Source organism: Rhipicephalus sanguineus, chromosome 8, assembly GCF_013339695.2.
Source record: "Rhipicephalus sanguineus isolate Rsan-2018 chromosome 8, BIME_Rsan_1.4, whole genome shotgun sequence".
Taxonomy (NCBI): domain Eukaryota; kingdom Metazoa; phylum Arthropoda; class Arachnida; order Ixodida; family Ixodidae; genus Rhipicephalus; species Rhipicephalus sanguineus.
Genome location: NC_051183.1, coordinates 24850228 through 24867533, shown reverse-complemented (window position 1 = coordinate 24867533; position 17306 = coordinate 24850228). Strand labels below are relative to the sequence as shown.

Sequence of the window (17306 nt, the reverse complement as noted above, 5' to 3'; positions counted from 1 at the left end):
CTGGCAACATTTCTTAACTGCGCCGTCCTAGGATTACAGAAAGGTCAGGACTGAGACAAGGACAAAGAGAAGGTCAAGAAAGAGGCAAGAACAAATAGACAGACGATCACAACGACACAAGGACGGCGTCTGTCTCTAGTCGTACGTTCGCGCAGTCAAAAAACGCTCGCTAAATTACATACGTGAAGTTTTCAACGCAACGTCTGCATTATAAGAAGCGTCAAGCATCGATACGATATTACCCTTATTTAGGCGAAAGCCTTAGGTGACTCTTTAGGCACGAAATGTGACCGTCGGCTGTGTCAAATCCAGGTGACGCAAAAATCGTCATGTGGTGACGTCGTCATGAGCTCACAAGTCGCCGAAATTTGTGACGTCACTAAGACGTCAAAAGCAGTGACGTCACACGTGACATTATGACACGACATCGTCGCTCGGTCAAACGTGGGCCAATCTCGTAGGCAGTGTTGCCGATCCACATGAGGGGCAGAAGGCTGCGATGCCTTCTATCCTGGAGGCAGTGAAAGAAATCACTTTAAGTGGAGAAAGCTTTTCCTTCGTTCTTTTTCTCTTGATGTGGCGGGGGGGGGGGGGGGGGGCAAAATATTTAGAACCAGCTGAGAATTAGCAGAACAAGTAAAAGAAGAAGAGGAAGGCTTTCTCATTCGAGTCGTCTTACGCGAATGAATAAGTGACCACGCGACTTTTTCATGCAGTGCCTCTTAATAAGCGGTACTGAAAGTACAATATAAGACTCTTGCCATCGAAGAAAGAAAGTCGTAGGAAAAATTGCTATTAGGTACACGAGCGCATGTCGTTTCCACGCGAGTCTAAAGACGGTCGACCGAAAAGAAGATTCGCTGAAACTGAAGCAATGACTTCTTAAAGAGTCTTTCGTTGAACAGGCCCGGAATTAGCGCAAAGCCCTATATCTTGGAAAGCAGTAAAAACATTTCAAAATATCCGGTGGGAACGTATGGGAGGTCTCGCGGGCGAAATAGTATTAAGGGCGAATTCAGTGCGCAGCTGTGAAATATATAAGAGTGAATCGAAGTGTCGCAGCAGAGCTGAACTTTCTCGACACAGCGTATAGGCTTGGGCATGTTGGTAATTGATTTTACTCTTCGAGCGCACTGTCCGCCGCGGTCGAGCAGTGGTTATGGCACTCGACTGCAGACCTGAAGGTCGCAGGTTCGATCCCGGCGGACAGTGCGCTCGAAGAGTAAAAAGAGATAGTAAAACTATAAGATAGTAAAACGAACTTTCTCCTTGGAGCCTCGATGAGTAAGTGTGCCTAGAATTGGCTTTCGGTTCAAAGTAAGGCCATCTACGCTGCCCGAGTGCCTCCTGGTGCTGCGAAATGAGTACGTCTATCCCGTGCTTCGTGCGGCATAGAAATAGGTGGCCAAAAATGCGTCAATATTCTTTATCGCTTTCCTTTTCTCACAGCTATAGATAGCGATGAGTCGTGATAAAAATAATGGTTCTTACGATGACGCCCCGTTTCTTGAGCGGTAAACATGTTATGTTTTTTATTGCGATAGCAATTGTATGGACACTCTCGACGGGTTTTTGCCGTCGCTGTCGCTGTACTGTCCCGTATAAAGTTCAAATTGATAACATCTTCCCGCGCATCGTATGTTCTACCGCGGGTAGAGCACGCGAGCGGTGGGCGACGAACGCTGCTCAGGCAGAGAGCAAAAAGGCCGACCCATCTCCGTCGCTTGGTGGGCGCATGCGCTAACATCACCCCTCTCGGGAGGCCTGCCGTCGAAGCAGAGAGGAAACGCCCAGCCCATTTTGAACGAGCATAAAAAGACGCGAGGGTGGGGGGAGAGGTCACTCGAGCAACAACTTTGCACTTTGATTCTAAGGGCGCGGTCGCTATTAGCCCCAAGAAGTTGTCGTGGCGTCGCCTGGCGGGAGGCGTGGATGACGTCACGGCAAGGACACCTCGACGCCCGCCGTGACACGCCGGCATATCACGCGCTTGCTTCGTGCGCTGTTCCGCTGTTTACGTTCGCTTTTCGCCTGTCTCAAGCTTCAGATGAATGACGAAAACAGCATCGATAATGTTCCCAGTAAGACGACAAAAAGTTATGTGCATTTTTTCTTCGCAGTCCCCAACGGTGCCCGCGCGACGTCGCGCACACTTTGAAAGGGGTGATCAGGTTTGTTGTTGTGTCGCGTTGCTAACTTCGGGGATGGGTCTGATTCCCGACCACAGCAGCCGCATTCCGACGGGTGTGAAAAGCAACATTCCTCTTAGATACAGGAGCGCGGTAAAGAATTCGAGACGCTCAAAATTAATCTGCAGCGTGTCTCACACTCATGTCGTGGTCTTCACACGCAAGACATTATTAGATTACGTTGTTGACGGGTGATTCCTTAAAAAAATATGATGGCTTCGCCTCCACGAGTGTTATTTGCATCGGACGCATCCGGGATCGGCGGACAGCGTTCTTGCCGGTGAGTCAAGCCCCGCGCACGATTACGAAAGCGATTAAGCTTCGCGAAATATCTGGAACGCGCTCGCCCGAGAATACCACCGCAGTTGTCGTGTTTGTTTTTCTTGTGTACTCGCTCACTCATCATGTTGTTTAGTTTCACGTTTTCCTCGCAATAATTTCGGGGCTTCATTTCACAACATAAAATAGTTGAGGGTAATTGTGGGAACTCCATATTGCTGTCAGATTGTGTCTTCATGCAGCATCGTAGCAACGGCGCTGTTACACTTGTATAAGTACTAGTTTAGATAGCCAGCTCGTAAATAAATTTTCTTTGCATTTGACATACATATGAGCATCATCGAACTTTATGTGGACATGACGTGCGAGGCCATTAATTCACTCATTAAGGCGAAGGACGTTTAATTATTACGTGGGCCACGTCACTGAGAGTGCCATCGAAACAGTTCAAAACGCTCATTACGACTTTCAGGCGTTTGTTTTGCAGGTGATTGCTATCGACAGTGCTCCCACGTGAATTTAACATTACCGCTTGTGACCAGGCGGTTGATCGGACCAGCAGTTCATGCAAATCAGGGTACACGGCCACATAATCCCAGACGACTGTTGAGAAGAAATGTTTACATAATCCAAGTATACTAACACCTCAGAATTTCCGAAAACATTGTGTGCGTGGCAGTATTATTTTGTTTAATTTCCCGGATGTAATAAGTTATCCTTTACGATAGACAGATTCTCTAAAGTCTCCTGTAGCAGAAAGCGCAATTCTGTCAAATCACCTAGATAATCTGCAAAGGCAGACATATCTTGTACGATAAACCGCAATGTAGTTAGTGAATTGAAAACATCCTAATTTGTAATCTTCGGGACGCGTGTTCTAACCGTGGAGTCTACGGCAAGTTGTAATGAAGCTAGAACCATTAGCGTAAATTATTTACCACCGATGTCTTGGAGTACGCGGCGAAAACAACGAATGTCTTGCTCCCGTGCATCGCCATTCTGACGGTGAATCTTCCGTTCGGACGGGAATTCTCCCATTATAAGCTATATTATCCACACTTTCTACAGTTTACTAAACTTTCGCTAATAGTGTAAACTTCCACCTTCTACCTTGGGAAATTTGCATCGCAAGAATGAGCAGTAATCACCACTGTTTCGCGAAAGAGCGGGTACGCGGCGGGCGCAGGAAAAGGCGAGCCTCGGCCGCGGAGCAAGCGAGTCCTTGCCGTGACGTCACATCACCGCGACTGCCGCGCCGCCAGTGTTCGTTCTCAGGGCTAATTGCTGGCTCGCGCGCTATCTCGGCAGTCATCAGCGGGCGGCTCGTATACGCTTGTACGTGCTGCAATCTCAACGCAAAGAGACTGTGCGGAAAGAGCAACTCTCTCCCTGGAGCGGCCGTATTCTCTTACAATAGCGTTTTGTAGAGTTACGCGAGATCGGATCCAAAAGTGTTAGCTGCCAGCCTCACTACATATAACATTAGAGTTTTTTGCTATCGCATTCATTCCTTCGTCATGTCGATGAAACTGACTTCTTTTCATGTTATGCAATGTGCGATCTCCTACAATGTTGACGTTTATGCAGTAAAAAAGCTCAAAACTTCACAAACATTGCTGGTTCATAATAAAGCTTATTCCTCCTCCTCAGAAACACCGCATTACTGCCCGTAGAGAGCAAAGTGTTTTTCATGTTTTCAATAAATTGAATTGCTAGTCTGCGTTCGCCCTGTCTACTTCTACTTGCGTTCCGTCCCATAAGGAGGTTTAACTTATGGTGTGTGTGTGTGTGTGTGTGTGTGTGTGTGTGTGTGTGTGTGTGTGTGTGTGTGTGTGTGTGTGTGTGCGTGTGCGTGTGCGTGTGCGTGTGCGTGTGCGTGTGTGTGCGTGTGCGTGTGCGTGTGCGTGTGCGTGTGTGTTTGACTGTTCGAGCTTTCGAACTTCGCAGCATTGTCATTTGTGCTCCTTAGATGCTTCCCTTTGTTTTGAACCGATTGGGCTTCATCGACCGTATTGAGCAAACAACTTCCGTTTCATCGAGTGTAACTTAATGCTGCATGCACCATGACTTTACTCTAGCACACTGAACGCTACAACAATGGTGGCATCCTCATTATTCACCCAAATTCAATGCCCCGTATTCAGCCACCTCTTCCACAATAACGCGCTGAATAATGCAGTACCATTCCTCGCCGGCATTATCGAAAACAGTACAAAGAACTCTATACACTGCTTCCTGCGGTCCCCACAACGCTTCCCGACACCACAAATAGGGGCTTTGCCAGGCAAACCTATTTGCACGGCATGCAGAGGCTCCCCAGACAATGCTCGCAAATTGTGTGCGGAGCCAGGGATTCGTCCCACCAGCCAGGCGGGCCCGGCGACACTTGTGAGCGAATGCCGGCCTCTTGATAAGTGCCTCATACATATAAACACACGCTATGATCAAGCTGATCAAACAGCCATGTTTGACAGGCATTCAGAAGAAGACGGGCGTGCCCGAACCGGGGCTCGTGGATTATGTTTATTTTCTCTCTTTCTCACTGCCTTGCTGTCTTTTTCTCTGGCTTGCATAGAGGCCTATAACTTACACTATCTATACAAAAGACAGGACAGCGACCTTCTGTCACCGGCGGCTTGTTGACATCCAGACAGGCCTCTACACTCATTGTGCACCTAATACGGACAGATTCAATGCAACTGGAGTCCACTTATATGAATTTCAAGGTCACTCTGCCAGTGAATTTACACACGCCATAGGAGAAAACGTGTATTTCCCCCTCTTTTCTTGTGGCCTAACGCCCAAATGAGTCAGATTTTACTTTGGCCTTCTATCTCTGCTTGTCACAGCACAGACACCTCTTCTTCTGGCACTTATTCTGCGCGTTGGGACGCACCCTCGATAATTTTATAATTGAAGGATCGACCCACTTTTGACTAAGTGAAGGTGTCTTGCAATGACGTAGCTATTGGACGGTATGTAATGTGACGACACAATGACGTCACAACATTTTGTGATCTGTGACGTCATGGGATGACGTCGCCACAATTTTTTGTATGGCTTGCGTGGACGCCGCCACCGACGGCCTCTTCTATGAGGCATCTAAGCCTTAGGTGTGGCATTTAAGGCTTTTGCCTTAGTTTTATAGGCGTAACATTGTGCAAATATCAGCGATCGAGTACCTCCACCACTCGCAGAGAACTATTTTGGTCCAGCTGACTTCGGGCTACGACATCACAAATGCTGTCCCCCTGATTACGATGTATGCAGACGAGGAAGTTGTACGCTTCATGACGATGTGTAGAGATGATGACAATGAAATCCACTCATATGCTGTGTGCGCAGCACATCCGAGTCCGTGCTATCGGTCAATGTGAACAGGCTTCTTGATAAAGTGGCTCCATAAATAGCTAAAATGCACTTACGCTCTCCGATTTGTAGCTATGTAGTGGGCACGTAACACTGACATCATAACCCTAAAAATGTTATTGGATAACAGGAAGACTTCGAAGCACGCATATCTGTTTCGCATGGCTACAAGTAAAAAAGTGAAATCCGTGCAGTGCTGGGAAGTATCGAAGATACATGTATCGTAGATACTATCTTAGATAAGCTTTTAGTATCTTGTACCTGTATCGCCATACGTCTCACAAGACGTGTATCAATATCTGTATTTCCGATACATTGAAAAATGCATCGTGTATCTTAAGATCCATGATACTGCGATCGCACCACCACCGTGCGAAACAATGAACGTTGGCTTGGCTGAACGCCGCTTCTCAAGCTGAAACTGCTGCCACTAAATCACCAGAATAAAACTAAAGGCCGTGACATAACTTTATCTTTCCACCAGAGTTTTCCAGCTAGCATAGGCGATGAGCTGTGAGCGTGCCTATTGGTGGAGCAGAGTCTCGTGGAGGCGCTGGCGTCGTATCGATAGACAAGCGCGCGAACGTACGCCCAGCCGACCTTTTGTTTTATCGTTTTTTTTTTTCTTTTTAGTTGTATCGCCCGTGACGCGTGGCACTTAGCAACTGTGCTGCGCCGTGTACTCCAATGCGCGCGGTGTCTTTCGCACACGTTCTGATGTCGCTGTAGTGTCATTATCGAAGTTTCTCGTGCGTGGCGCTTCGTTACAAAGTCTGAAGAATGCAAGCTTGGGGGATTGCTTTGCGTCTCGTGGCTTTCACACATCGGCGATTTTAAGGATCTCGTGGGTGTAAGCTTGACTTACATGCACTAAGATGAACTTATATGCAAATAATATTTCAACAACTATAGCACCACCGGCACCGTTGCTAGATCTAACAGAACAAGCATTCACATAGCAACCTCTATCTTGACGTCTTTTTCTTTTATTGAAAGAGTTTTTAAAATCATAGCTTCATTGTTGTCAGAAGTTCTTTCTTAGCAGTCCTTTTCCATCCCATACATATGATTCTGTATGGTTTTTTTTTCTGCTCTGCTTACTGCAATATACTTTAACGTACTGCCAAAGTAAGCCATCTGTGTTATTCTGGCTTTCAACTACCTGCGTCATTTCTGCTACGGTTTGCATACTTATAGTCCACTTGAATTTATTATGTAAAGGCGTTGCTGAGAGCAAATATATAATAATCCGGCCGCGCCTGACGTATACAGTAACGAAAGTTGTGCTTACTACTAAGTAAAATCGCGAAGTTGAGTGCTCATTGTAATAACACAAAATTTTTAGGAGCCATTTTAAATATTGCCACACACGCTCCTTTCTTTCTATGTTTTATGTTACCGCCCCCTTACACGTGCTACTACTGCCTTACGCAAGCCGCGCCAGAATATTTGGAAACATTCCAGATTGTAGTATATCATTTTTTTAAGATTACGCACATGACCTGAATAGTCAAGATTATTCCAGAGCTTGCGCGACCACCAATGATAAGGCTCGAAAGTTCGATGCGTGATGTATAAAAGACGGCGCGTCCCAGCGATGATCAGATTATCGACGGCCGACGCTCTGTTTGCCGCTACCAGTGTGCAGTGTGTATGGCTGTAGTTTGACTTTTCGTTTCCCGGCCACAAGTTCGCCCAAATAACGAGTTTCATCTTGGACACGCTGACTGCTGCCTTCGTCGACGTCACGACCCCGCGACAGTATGTTAGCAAAGATATTCGAGAAACATTGCTATACCAAATGCTCCGTTTTTCTCATGAGCGTCCCAACGATCCGTTTTACGCTATTTTCCATAGGCACTGAATTTTATTCTCATAGCTATTAGGGGTTACCGTCACGGTGGTCTAGTGGTTATGGTGCTTGACTGCTGTCTCGAAGGTCGCGGCGGTCGCATTTCGATGGAGGGAAAATGCTGAAGGCCCGTGTGCTTATATTTAGGTTTTAGAACCCCAGATGGTCAAAATTTCCGAAGCCCTCCGTTCCAGCTTCTCTCATAATCATATCGTGGGTTTGGGACGTCAAACGCAACAATTATTATTGGCTCTTGGGGGTGCTGCCTGTATCGTGTTCTTATGCTTATTCGCTGTGCTTGATACGCAACCGCTTTTCTGTTTTGCTTAGATATATTATTTTCCATTTTTATACTTCCCTAAATTATTTTACTCTTACTAATCACCAGGTAATCGGAGCTATAAGTGGCATTAGTCTGAATAGCGGCGGTGTCCTGTGGCGCTTTGTGCCACTGTACAACACGTCTGAATCGTTTCTGGGTGGCACGTATTCCTGGTTACGTACACCTGTCCGGTGATCCTTTAGTGCGAAAAGCGTAATACGTTTACGGGCAAGGTAGAACTCCACAGTGATATTTGCATCATCGTGCGAAGGCTTCTTGTTGAAGTTCCTATGATTACATGGCAACCCGCTAGCTGGTCGACAAGCAGAGCAGCCACTCCCATCAATTTCAAAAGCGACAAGCAAAGACATCTATCATCGAACACAATAAAGTTCTGTCATCTTAAGCAGCTAAAGCGAAGCCAATAAGTTGTTTCTGAATAAAAGTAATATACCTTGAGCAAGAAGTACAAAACGTTTGACATACTACCACACATTCATTCGAATGAATCAAAAGTGGTCGCAGTTAATACATTTTCAAGGGAACATTTTCGTGCATAGGCATTATGTGCTACATTATTTAGATACATAATAACAAATTTGCAAATGTATCGAAGTATCTTAAGATACAATTGGAATGTATCGTATCAGATACAATCAGTGTTGTAGTATCTTGTATCTGTATCTCAAATACTTCTAGCCTGAGTATCTTGGATCGTATCGCGATACAATTTCAAAGTATCTCTGCCCAGCCCTGAATCCGCGTGAATAATTTCTCACGTCGGTGCCCATGATCATCGCGTTGCTGCTGCCATCTTGCAGACGCCCTGCCCTGGTTTCCGAGGAAGATCAAGGACCTGGACATTTTCGCCAATCAAATTCTCAGCTACGGATCTGAACTTGACGCCGATCACCCGGTGAGTTGTGATGAAAATTCTCTATACGCTCTAAAAACTCCCTACATATTGTAAAAAAAAAAAGCATGTATTACTCGTTTTGGTGAGTCAATGCTTACCACGTAATGACTCTCTTTAAAGAGAGCTACGGTAACTCTCTTTTCGGTCACAAAGCTCTCCGACGAAAATGTAATGATCTCCTAAGAGAGTTCACGTGTCTCTTTAAAGATAGTCATACACATGGCAAGTCACGAGTGAAGATATAAGTCAAAGACCCCTTTTCTTTCTTACAGTGCACTCTAGACTTTACGAAATACCTGTATTCTTATAGCGACATCGATTGCACAGGCATTGAAACCGGATTAACGCCGTCGTTGTGATGTCCCATATAAAGTCAAGATGCGAAGGCACCCCTTTGGGCTCCGTGGATCGCAGCGGGGGAGGGCGGGGGGTGGTTAGGGAGGAGCTCTTACGTTAAGCCCCGAAAGATGGTGGCTGAATGCGCGTGAAAGGATTACCGTTTGTTTTTGTCCTCCTACTCGGGGATGTATTTGTGTAGATACGACGTCACGTACACAGGGTGGCCCGCATTCAGAGGCGTGATATGGTAACTCGCTAAAATAGCTTTAAAATTCGTTTCCAGTAAAAATAACTGACTTGCAGTGTTATGGCTTGGCACATATCATAAGAGTGCCACACGGAACATATACTGACAATTTCATTCGATCAGTGGACTTCACTAATTCGCCGGAGTCGCCCTTTAAGAAAGACATCTTAATTCTATTCCTTCTAAGGAGAGAGAGTGAGCGAGAATGTATTAGAAGGCAGAGAGGTCGGCTGAGTTAGTGCGCTCTAGCCTGCTATTCTGCACAGGATAAAAGGGAAATAAGGAGTGACGATGGTGACGATGGGGAGAGAAGAAATTCTGGGTATATACCGTATTCACGTAAAAGCATCACGTCAACTTATGGCCTCAGCTTTCTTATTACGAGATTATATCACAAGTTTCAAAATGGAAAGTTGCTCAATATTGAAATGCAATGTTTGCGAATCACAAAGTTTGCACCAGATCCAGATATGGTATGCTGCTAGCCCTCTGTTTGAAACTGGCTCCCTGTATGAACGCATTTAGGAAGCAATCTGATAAGAAACATGGGGAAAACTTCGATGGGACAGAGAAAACGTGGCAGTTTCGCCCAGGGGCTTAAGGCAGAAACTGTTTTCCGGGGGCGGGGGGGGGGGGCACCTGCTTGATCTGAAGTGGGGGTCGGGCAGGCAGCTGGGTCGAGTGCCATTTTGTACTCGTATGCCACAGCAAAAAAATTCAGGGGGGGCATGGGCCCGGAGTGCCACCCCCCTGCGACGCAACTGGTTTCGCCGTGAAGGCGAAGCAGTGAATGCTATAGCAACCGATTCGAATATCATGCGAAGTAAGGCTTGCAGCAAACTCCGTTAGGATTCGATCTGGCGTAACTCTACAAAACGCTGGCGTAAGGGAATGCGGCTGCTCCAGTCAGCGAAATGGTTGTCGTGCTGTCTCTCTGCGTGCTTCAACGCCAAGTAAGCGATGAGAGCACACAGCACGTAGAAGGTTATGAGCTATGTAGATATCTCTAAGAGATAGCGCGCGCGACCACGCCCTTTTGATCAAAGTTCGCTGTTGCTGCGCGAGCAACGCAGACACCCCCCCATCGGCGCTCCTCGTGCTTCTTCGCCCGGCGGAGCCGGCCAGCGCATTTCATCTCTGCTGGAGCCGCGCCCGTCCGCAGTCTTCGCAAGCTTTCACTCACATAGAACACACGACAGGCGCGGCGATTATATCGATTTGGAATTAATATGATACATGACGGCGAAGCCGACAGCAAAAACGCTCTCGAGTGTCAATATAATTACTATCGCAATAAGACGGCCCCATATGTTAGCTTTTGGGAAGGTTAATTAGTTAACTTTCACAAATGCTACCTCTTTCCCCGAGTGCATTCTCTGGCACAAATGAAAGCCTGCTTTGAACCTAATACTGGATTTTGTTTATTGTTATAGAGTCATTGTCTTTCAAAACTACACATAAGAAAGATAGCACTGGATATCAAAGCATTCGTGTTGCTTCTATATAACATGCGCTAAATTTATTGGACGTAATTAGCAGAGGAATTCCGAAAGCTCCGTCTAGAGAGGCTTGCTCGTTTCAGCAGCCCTACTGTCGATGCCGAAAGAAGGAGGCTTTGAACGACTTAACGATCTCTAACTAAGGACGGCAATCTGCACTCGAGACGGCTTGTGCTACTTTAACGTAACCAGTGCAAAGCAATATACGTTTCTCGCTAATTACTAAAGTTCTTGCTGATTCGCGGCTAGTGTTGTTTTAAATTTTCTTTTGCTTCATCTCCACCCCCCACCCCCCTCGCTCTCAACCGCACACTCGGACACTTTTTTCGTCCAGGGATTCACGGATCAAAAGTACCGCGAGCGGAGAAAGTACTTCGCCGACATTGCCTACGCGTACAAACAGTAAGTGCCCTTCGATTCATTTAATTAACCAATCTAATTAGCTATTTACTTTGCACAAATATCTGAACATCCGAGATTTGTGTGACACAACAGTGGGATTTATTCTATGCCTTTCTCCGTCTCCTGTACCTAGTCTGGTTCACAAAAGTGAGCCAAGGAAGGTATACAGGCGACGTTAACTGTACTGTTTTAACTGTATTGTTGTAATCGTGATATACATGTTAAGAAAGTAAAGTGGACGAAAAGACAACTTGCCGACGGCAGGGACCGAACCTGCAACGTTCGGATAACGCGTCCGATGCGCTACCAATCAAGCTACGGCGGCGGTCGTCCCCGGCGATCGTCCACTTTACGGGGTATTTATGTGCGTGCGAACCTGGATGTGTTAGCGCCGCTCTTAGCCATGACGGCGGGCGTGGAACGCTCCTGCTTTTTGCCAGACGGCGTCACGCGTAGCGAGGTGTCCGCCGTTAAAGGTTCACGTGCTACGTGACGCCATACGGCAAAAAGAAAAAGAAAATGCACATAAATACCACATAAAGCGGACGGGAGGGAGGCCGTCGCCGTAGCTCAATTGGTAGAGCATCGGGCACGTTGTCCGAAGGTTGCAGATTCGATCCCTGCCGGCGGCAAGTTGTCTTTTCGTCCTCTTTACTTTCTTCACACCTGTATCATAATTACTACAATAGACTTAAAACAGTAAAATTAATGTCGCCTATGGCTTCATTACGTGCTAGTTTTCATTAAGGTGTCAAACAAACTAGCCCTAAAAATTCCCTCCTTTCATATCGTGTTGTTGTTTCAGTAAATTAAAATGTCTTTGCTAAGTGACACTACCACTCATAAAAGTGTGTTTTTTTTCAACGTCGTGGTGGTATTTTAATCTGTACGATCTAACCGAGCTGTGCGTTGCATTAATTACTCATTCTTTTTGACGGTATTTTAACTTCAACGTGTAACCAAAACATTATGGTACGTGTCGCACTTATATATTCACGAGCCAAAGAGTAGCAGGCGCCATATTTTGCTACAACGTTTCCTTGCATCCCACCAATAAAAAAATATATATATCTTTAATAGTTCGCCAGGATAGATACTTGCTGCTAACGTCGCTGAACACCCTGTGAGCCGCTAGTTCGCGAAGTTTTAACTTATGTACCAGAATATTTAAAATGTGTTTCGTATTTTAACTGCAGTGTACTGCAGTAGAAGAAGCAAACTTAGGGAAGCACCGTTAACCAGAGCAGATTACGGTAATAATTTCGCGTTGTACGTCAAGGCTTACAAAGAATATTGCGACCACCCGAGAAATTTCACGCTCAAGTGCGCTTCAGGAGAGTAAAGTTTATGACAACGACACGTAATGAAAACGTGCGTGATACGCTTGCCTAGAGCGCAAGAAGACAGGAGGAAAGCAGCGTGATTTAATTTATCAAGATTTAAACGCGGAGTTTCGGACACTTGCAACCACTTCTCGTGTCGTATAATAAACGACGCCACGGCGCTGGAAAGACGGGAAGTAAAAAAAAAAACGACCGGACGCGCGCACGCGCATAGACGACAGTACGTAAAGTTCCAAGAAGAACCAAGAAAAAATTAGCTGTCATAATAGCTTACAATCACGCATGTAGCGGAACTTTTGTTGTTGTTGTTGTTGTTGTTCACTGCCTCTCCTTCTGTTTAAACATTTCACGCCTTCCCATCAAACTTTCAGTTGTTAGGCAGCGCTTGTGCCGTGTACATTCTTATAAACGTGTCTCTTGCTTGCGCTGACAATCGCGAGTGCAGATGCGAAGGCTCACCACTAGGTATGAAACTTATTAGCTCCTTCTATGACAGATAATTCGACGTCTGCAAACTAATATAGCAGCAACAGACATCTGATTAACGTTTGCGCCGTGGCATAGGTCCACGATATAAAGATACCTGCGTAAGACTTCTGCGTGTTTAGGAACGTTGAGCGAGGCACCTTTAGTATGGACATCGCAAGGATGGGGTTCAAAAGGGAAAACGGAGTCAATTATATATGCAGATGGGAAGCGCGTATTACACAGAACACCGAAAGAAAAAGGTACACACGTACACGTTATTAACCCTTTGACACGCTATATATATGTGCACAATTGTGTGCAGCACTTGTTTTCGCCATTTCAATGACTAGGGGCTAAGAGAGATCAAGATAGATTGAGCTTTGGATTATGTGAACCTCCTGCATAATAAATGTTTCTTCATTTACCTTCATTTTGCAGTGTACTGTTGCATATGGTCACTTTGCTCAAGGCACTACACTGTTCGACGAGTCGTTCGACGTGCCCCTTCACGCGGTCCATGTCAAAAGCGCAATTTTTCTTTGCTCCAAATGGACATACCCGAAAACAAATTTGCACTAACTTCAGGCGTAAGATATCATTAAAAAACGGAGCACGAATAACTTCACCACAAATAGACATTTAATTGCAATTGCATTAAAATTAATTACTATAACATATATAAATTCACGCATTATGCCATTATTTTGTTGCAGTGGAATATCGAGTTCCTTGTAATAACGTTGTGTCGATTTGACGATTTGTCTCAAAGGGTTAGACGAAAACAGCGGAAGTTATAAATACATGCGTCTCCACATTTCCTACAAGGACCCGTAATTATATGTGGGTGATTTCGAAATACTCGGTATAATTCATGGAAATCGATGCAGTTTTGAATAATTAATGCAGAAATGCGACACTGCGAAAAGAACTTCGCCTACTTCGAAGCAGTGACATCTTTTTTGGTTTTTAAAGACGATAGTCTTTCTTGGGGAACTTAAACGCAGAAATTTTGGTCCGTCTGTCTTTCTGTTTGTCTGTCTATACACAATATTAATGAGCACTAACAGAGCATCGGACGCGTTATTCGAAGGTCGCAGGTTCGGTCCCTGCCCGCGGCAAGCTATCTTTTCGTCCAATTTTCTTTCTTCACATTAACCTTACATTTACTAGTAAAAACATCCCCTATACTTTCCTTGGCATTATGGTCTGTTAGTGCTCATTAATATTGTGTATAACAAAGAAAACAAGCCCTTGAAATTAACACTGTTTGTCTGTCTGTCACCCGATTCAGCGACCTGGCCAAAGTTGAACCACTTGCTTACCACCCACCCATCTTGAACTGGTACGGCTGTTCATACTTGTGAACGTTGTCGATCAAAGAGTAAATATTACGCATATCTGAGGCGCAACATCACTAGGCAAGTATTAGGTGGTGTGTTCCTTTAATAGAAAATACATAGATACGTAATTCTAAAGATCCTATAGTTTCTTAAGCTGCGCTGAAAATGCCATGCTATGCGCGCCGACGAACACCACTGCCACGGAGGAAGGAAACCCTCTGCACAAGCTCATGTTTCACGACGTATTGTCAGATGGCGTCCATATCTCACGCAGCGCCTCCTCTATCGTCTTTCGACGGAATTTGCAGCGGAGCACGCAGATACGCGGCCAATTTTTTTTGTTTGTTCTTGATCTAACGAAGGCGCGTTACTCACGCTGCTCCTTGCACGGCGTGTGGACATGCACTACGTGAGTCCTTGCTTGAGAAAGTCGTAAAATACAGCGCGATGTCAGTGAAAACGCGATTAAAACTCACTATTTGGGGTTCTGTTAAAATTCAAGGATGGTTACGGAAGAGCCATCGTTTTTGGGCAGTTCAAGACAAACTTTCATGGTACAGACGATCTGTACTTGTACGAATAGTCTGTTGCGTGAATCCCTTCATTCATAACATGCGTTCGTGAGAAGTGCGTCAAGGTCTGCGACAATGCCCACGACGAACCAACGGGCCATGACATTGAATTTTCCATCATAATCCGTGTTATATGAGTTAATCATTGTGCGTTCCCAAAAAAAGCTGACGAAATTTTAGCGCATTTGGTCGAGCACTTATTTTTATAATTGGATATTTTTGCAAAGACGCGAGCGGCCTGGTAGTCAGGCAACACTGACGCACTCGCGAGCCGCGACGAGCTGTATGTTGTGCGAGCATCTGCATTCCGGGCAACAATATCGTTCCTTGGTCATCTGCGCGTGCAGTCAAGCCATCTCAGCTTTCTTCGGGTTGACATCGGAATTCAGCTATTTGCAGCGGCTGAAACCTTGGTAGAAGGCAACGGCTTTGTTCCATGCAGCACATGCCACACAGACCATACCAAAATGGCGGTCGTCGTCGGTGGGCGGGGTTTATAGCCAGCGACTTCTAAGGCTTATTTTGCGCTTAAATATTCTTGTGCAGTGCATCTTTCATATTTGTATCGGCACAATATACAATGAAATAAGTATAGTACAGCTAGTGTCGCCTGCTATAAACCCATCCACCGCCGGCGACTTGTAAGGCCTATTTTGCACTGAGATATTCTTGTGCAGGGCATTTTTGATGTATGTGTAGGTTCAATATACCCTCCGATTCTATTGTTCGCTGAAAACCTCAAATTGTTTGATGACGGCGTCATGGCCCCCTTAACACTGGGTTAACGTCTTTTATAGTCTCTCAGGGTGTGAATTCAGTCGCTGCAGCAGTGGCGCGTCAGCGAATTGTCTTTTCAAACGCGGAACACTTTAGGGCCCCGGCCTGTCGTATGCTGTCGTGCGCTGTCATCGTATGCTGTCGTAGATTGCAGTAACTCAGGCAAAACCACGAATAGCATAGCCATCTGTAGCATATTGAGCACGTGCTCGCGCTAAGGAGAAGCCTTCTTCCTCTTGTTCTCCGAGCGCCTTCATGATAAGCGCGGAGCACTTTAGGGGCCCGGGCTGTCACGCGCTATCGTCGCTCTGCGTAAAGTAGGCAAAACCACGTAGAAAAATCGAAAAAAAGAGGAAGCAAGTGAGGAATAGAAAGAGAGAAAGAAATGGAAAAATAGAAGGAAAATAGAAACAGCAAGAAAGAGAAAGGAATAGACAGAGAGGAAGAAATAAATAGCAATAAAGAGAGAAAAAAAATAACAGAAGAAAACTGGAAATGAGAAAAAGAAAGAAACATAGGAAGAAAGAAAGAGAAAAGTAAAGAGAAACGAAGAAGGCTGCCATGCTCCGCACTTCCTTCAGGGTTATTGGAACCACTAGTGTGATTCTGCCGTAATATTCTTTCATTTCATTTCTGATATTCATTCTCTTCAGGACCCCCGAGGGAGTATTACATAAGGAGTGGGTTATTTATTGTACAATCAATATGGTTGTCACAGTTATTAATGTGAAGGTACATTTGATATGCCACGAATGAAATCTGATGGGCCGGCGATTATGGCGACGTAGTTCTTAAATGTAACCTGTTTTGTGTGTTTCAGTGGACAGCCGATACCGAGGGTGAAGTACACGGAAGAGGAGACAAAAACATGGTAAGCATGCGAAGCGTGAACTCATTCCTGCCCGCTTAAAATGCAAAATGTGCTGGTATAAAATTGGGGTAGCTACGCGTTAGTGGTGGCGTTGCCCTCCTCCTTTCCCTCCTCCTCAACCTCACTTCCGTTTCCCAACCGCTTGTCATGCTATACTTACACGCGGCTCTGGTTGCTCTCTCTTTTTTCTCTCTCTCCTTATCTCCGTTTCTTCTACCTCTCTCTCTCTCTGTCTATTTATTTGTCTGTCTTTATCTCTCTTTCTTTCATTTCTTTCTCTCTTAATTTCTCTCTGTCTTTCCCTCACCCATTAGAGTTATTCCATCTCACACCAAACAAATCGGCGCACGTGTTCTAGAAGCGAAGCAGCAGATGAAGAAGATGAAGAAGAGAGCGCGTGCCGGTTCATGATGATGGCAGTTTTCAGGCCACGCTACGCGGCATTAGGAAAAACCTAACAGCCACGCTGTAAAAACACACACATAAGGCGCACTGATTTACAAATAAGGCAAGGTTCAGGG

At 45.5% G+C, this 17306-nt stretch overlaps 1 protein-coding gene across 1 annotated transcript in view; it reads left to right on the top strand.

The window, feature by feature from the left end:
- LOC119401569 (protein henna) overlaps positions 1–17306 on the top strand; it is a 107968-nt gene that overhangs the window by 47968 nt on the left and 42694 nt on the right. Inside the window, exons 4-6 of the mRNA XM_037668468.2 lie at positions 8833–8927; positions 11347–11414; positions 16735–16785. Coding sequence (XP_037524396.1) covers positions 8833–8927; positions 11347–11414; positions 16735–16785 — 214 coding nt within the window. The remainder of the gene's footprint in view (positions 1–8832; positions 8928–11346; positions 11415–16734; positions 16786–17306) is intronic.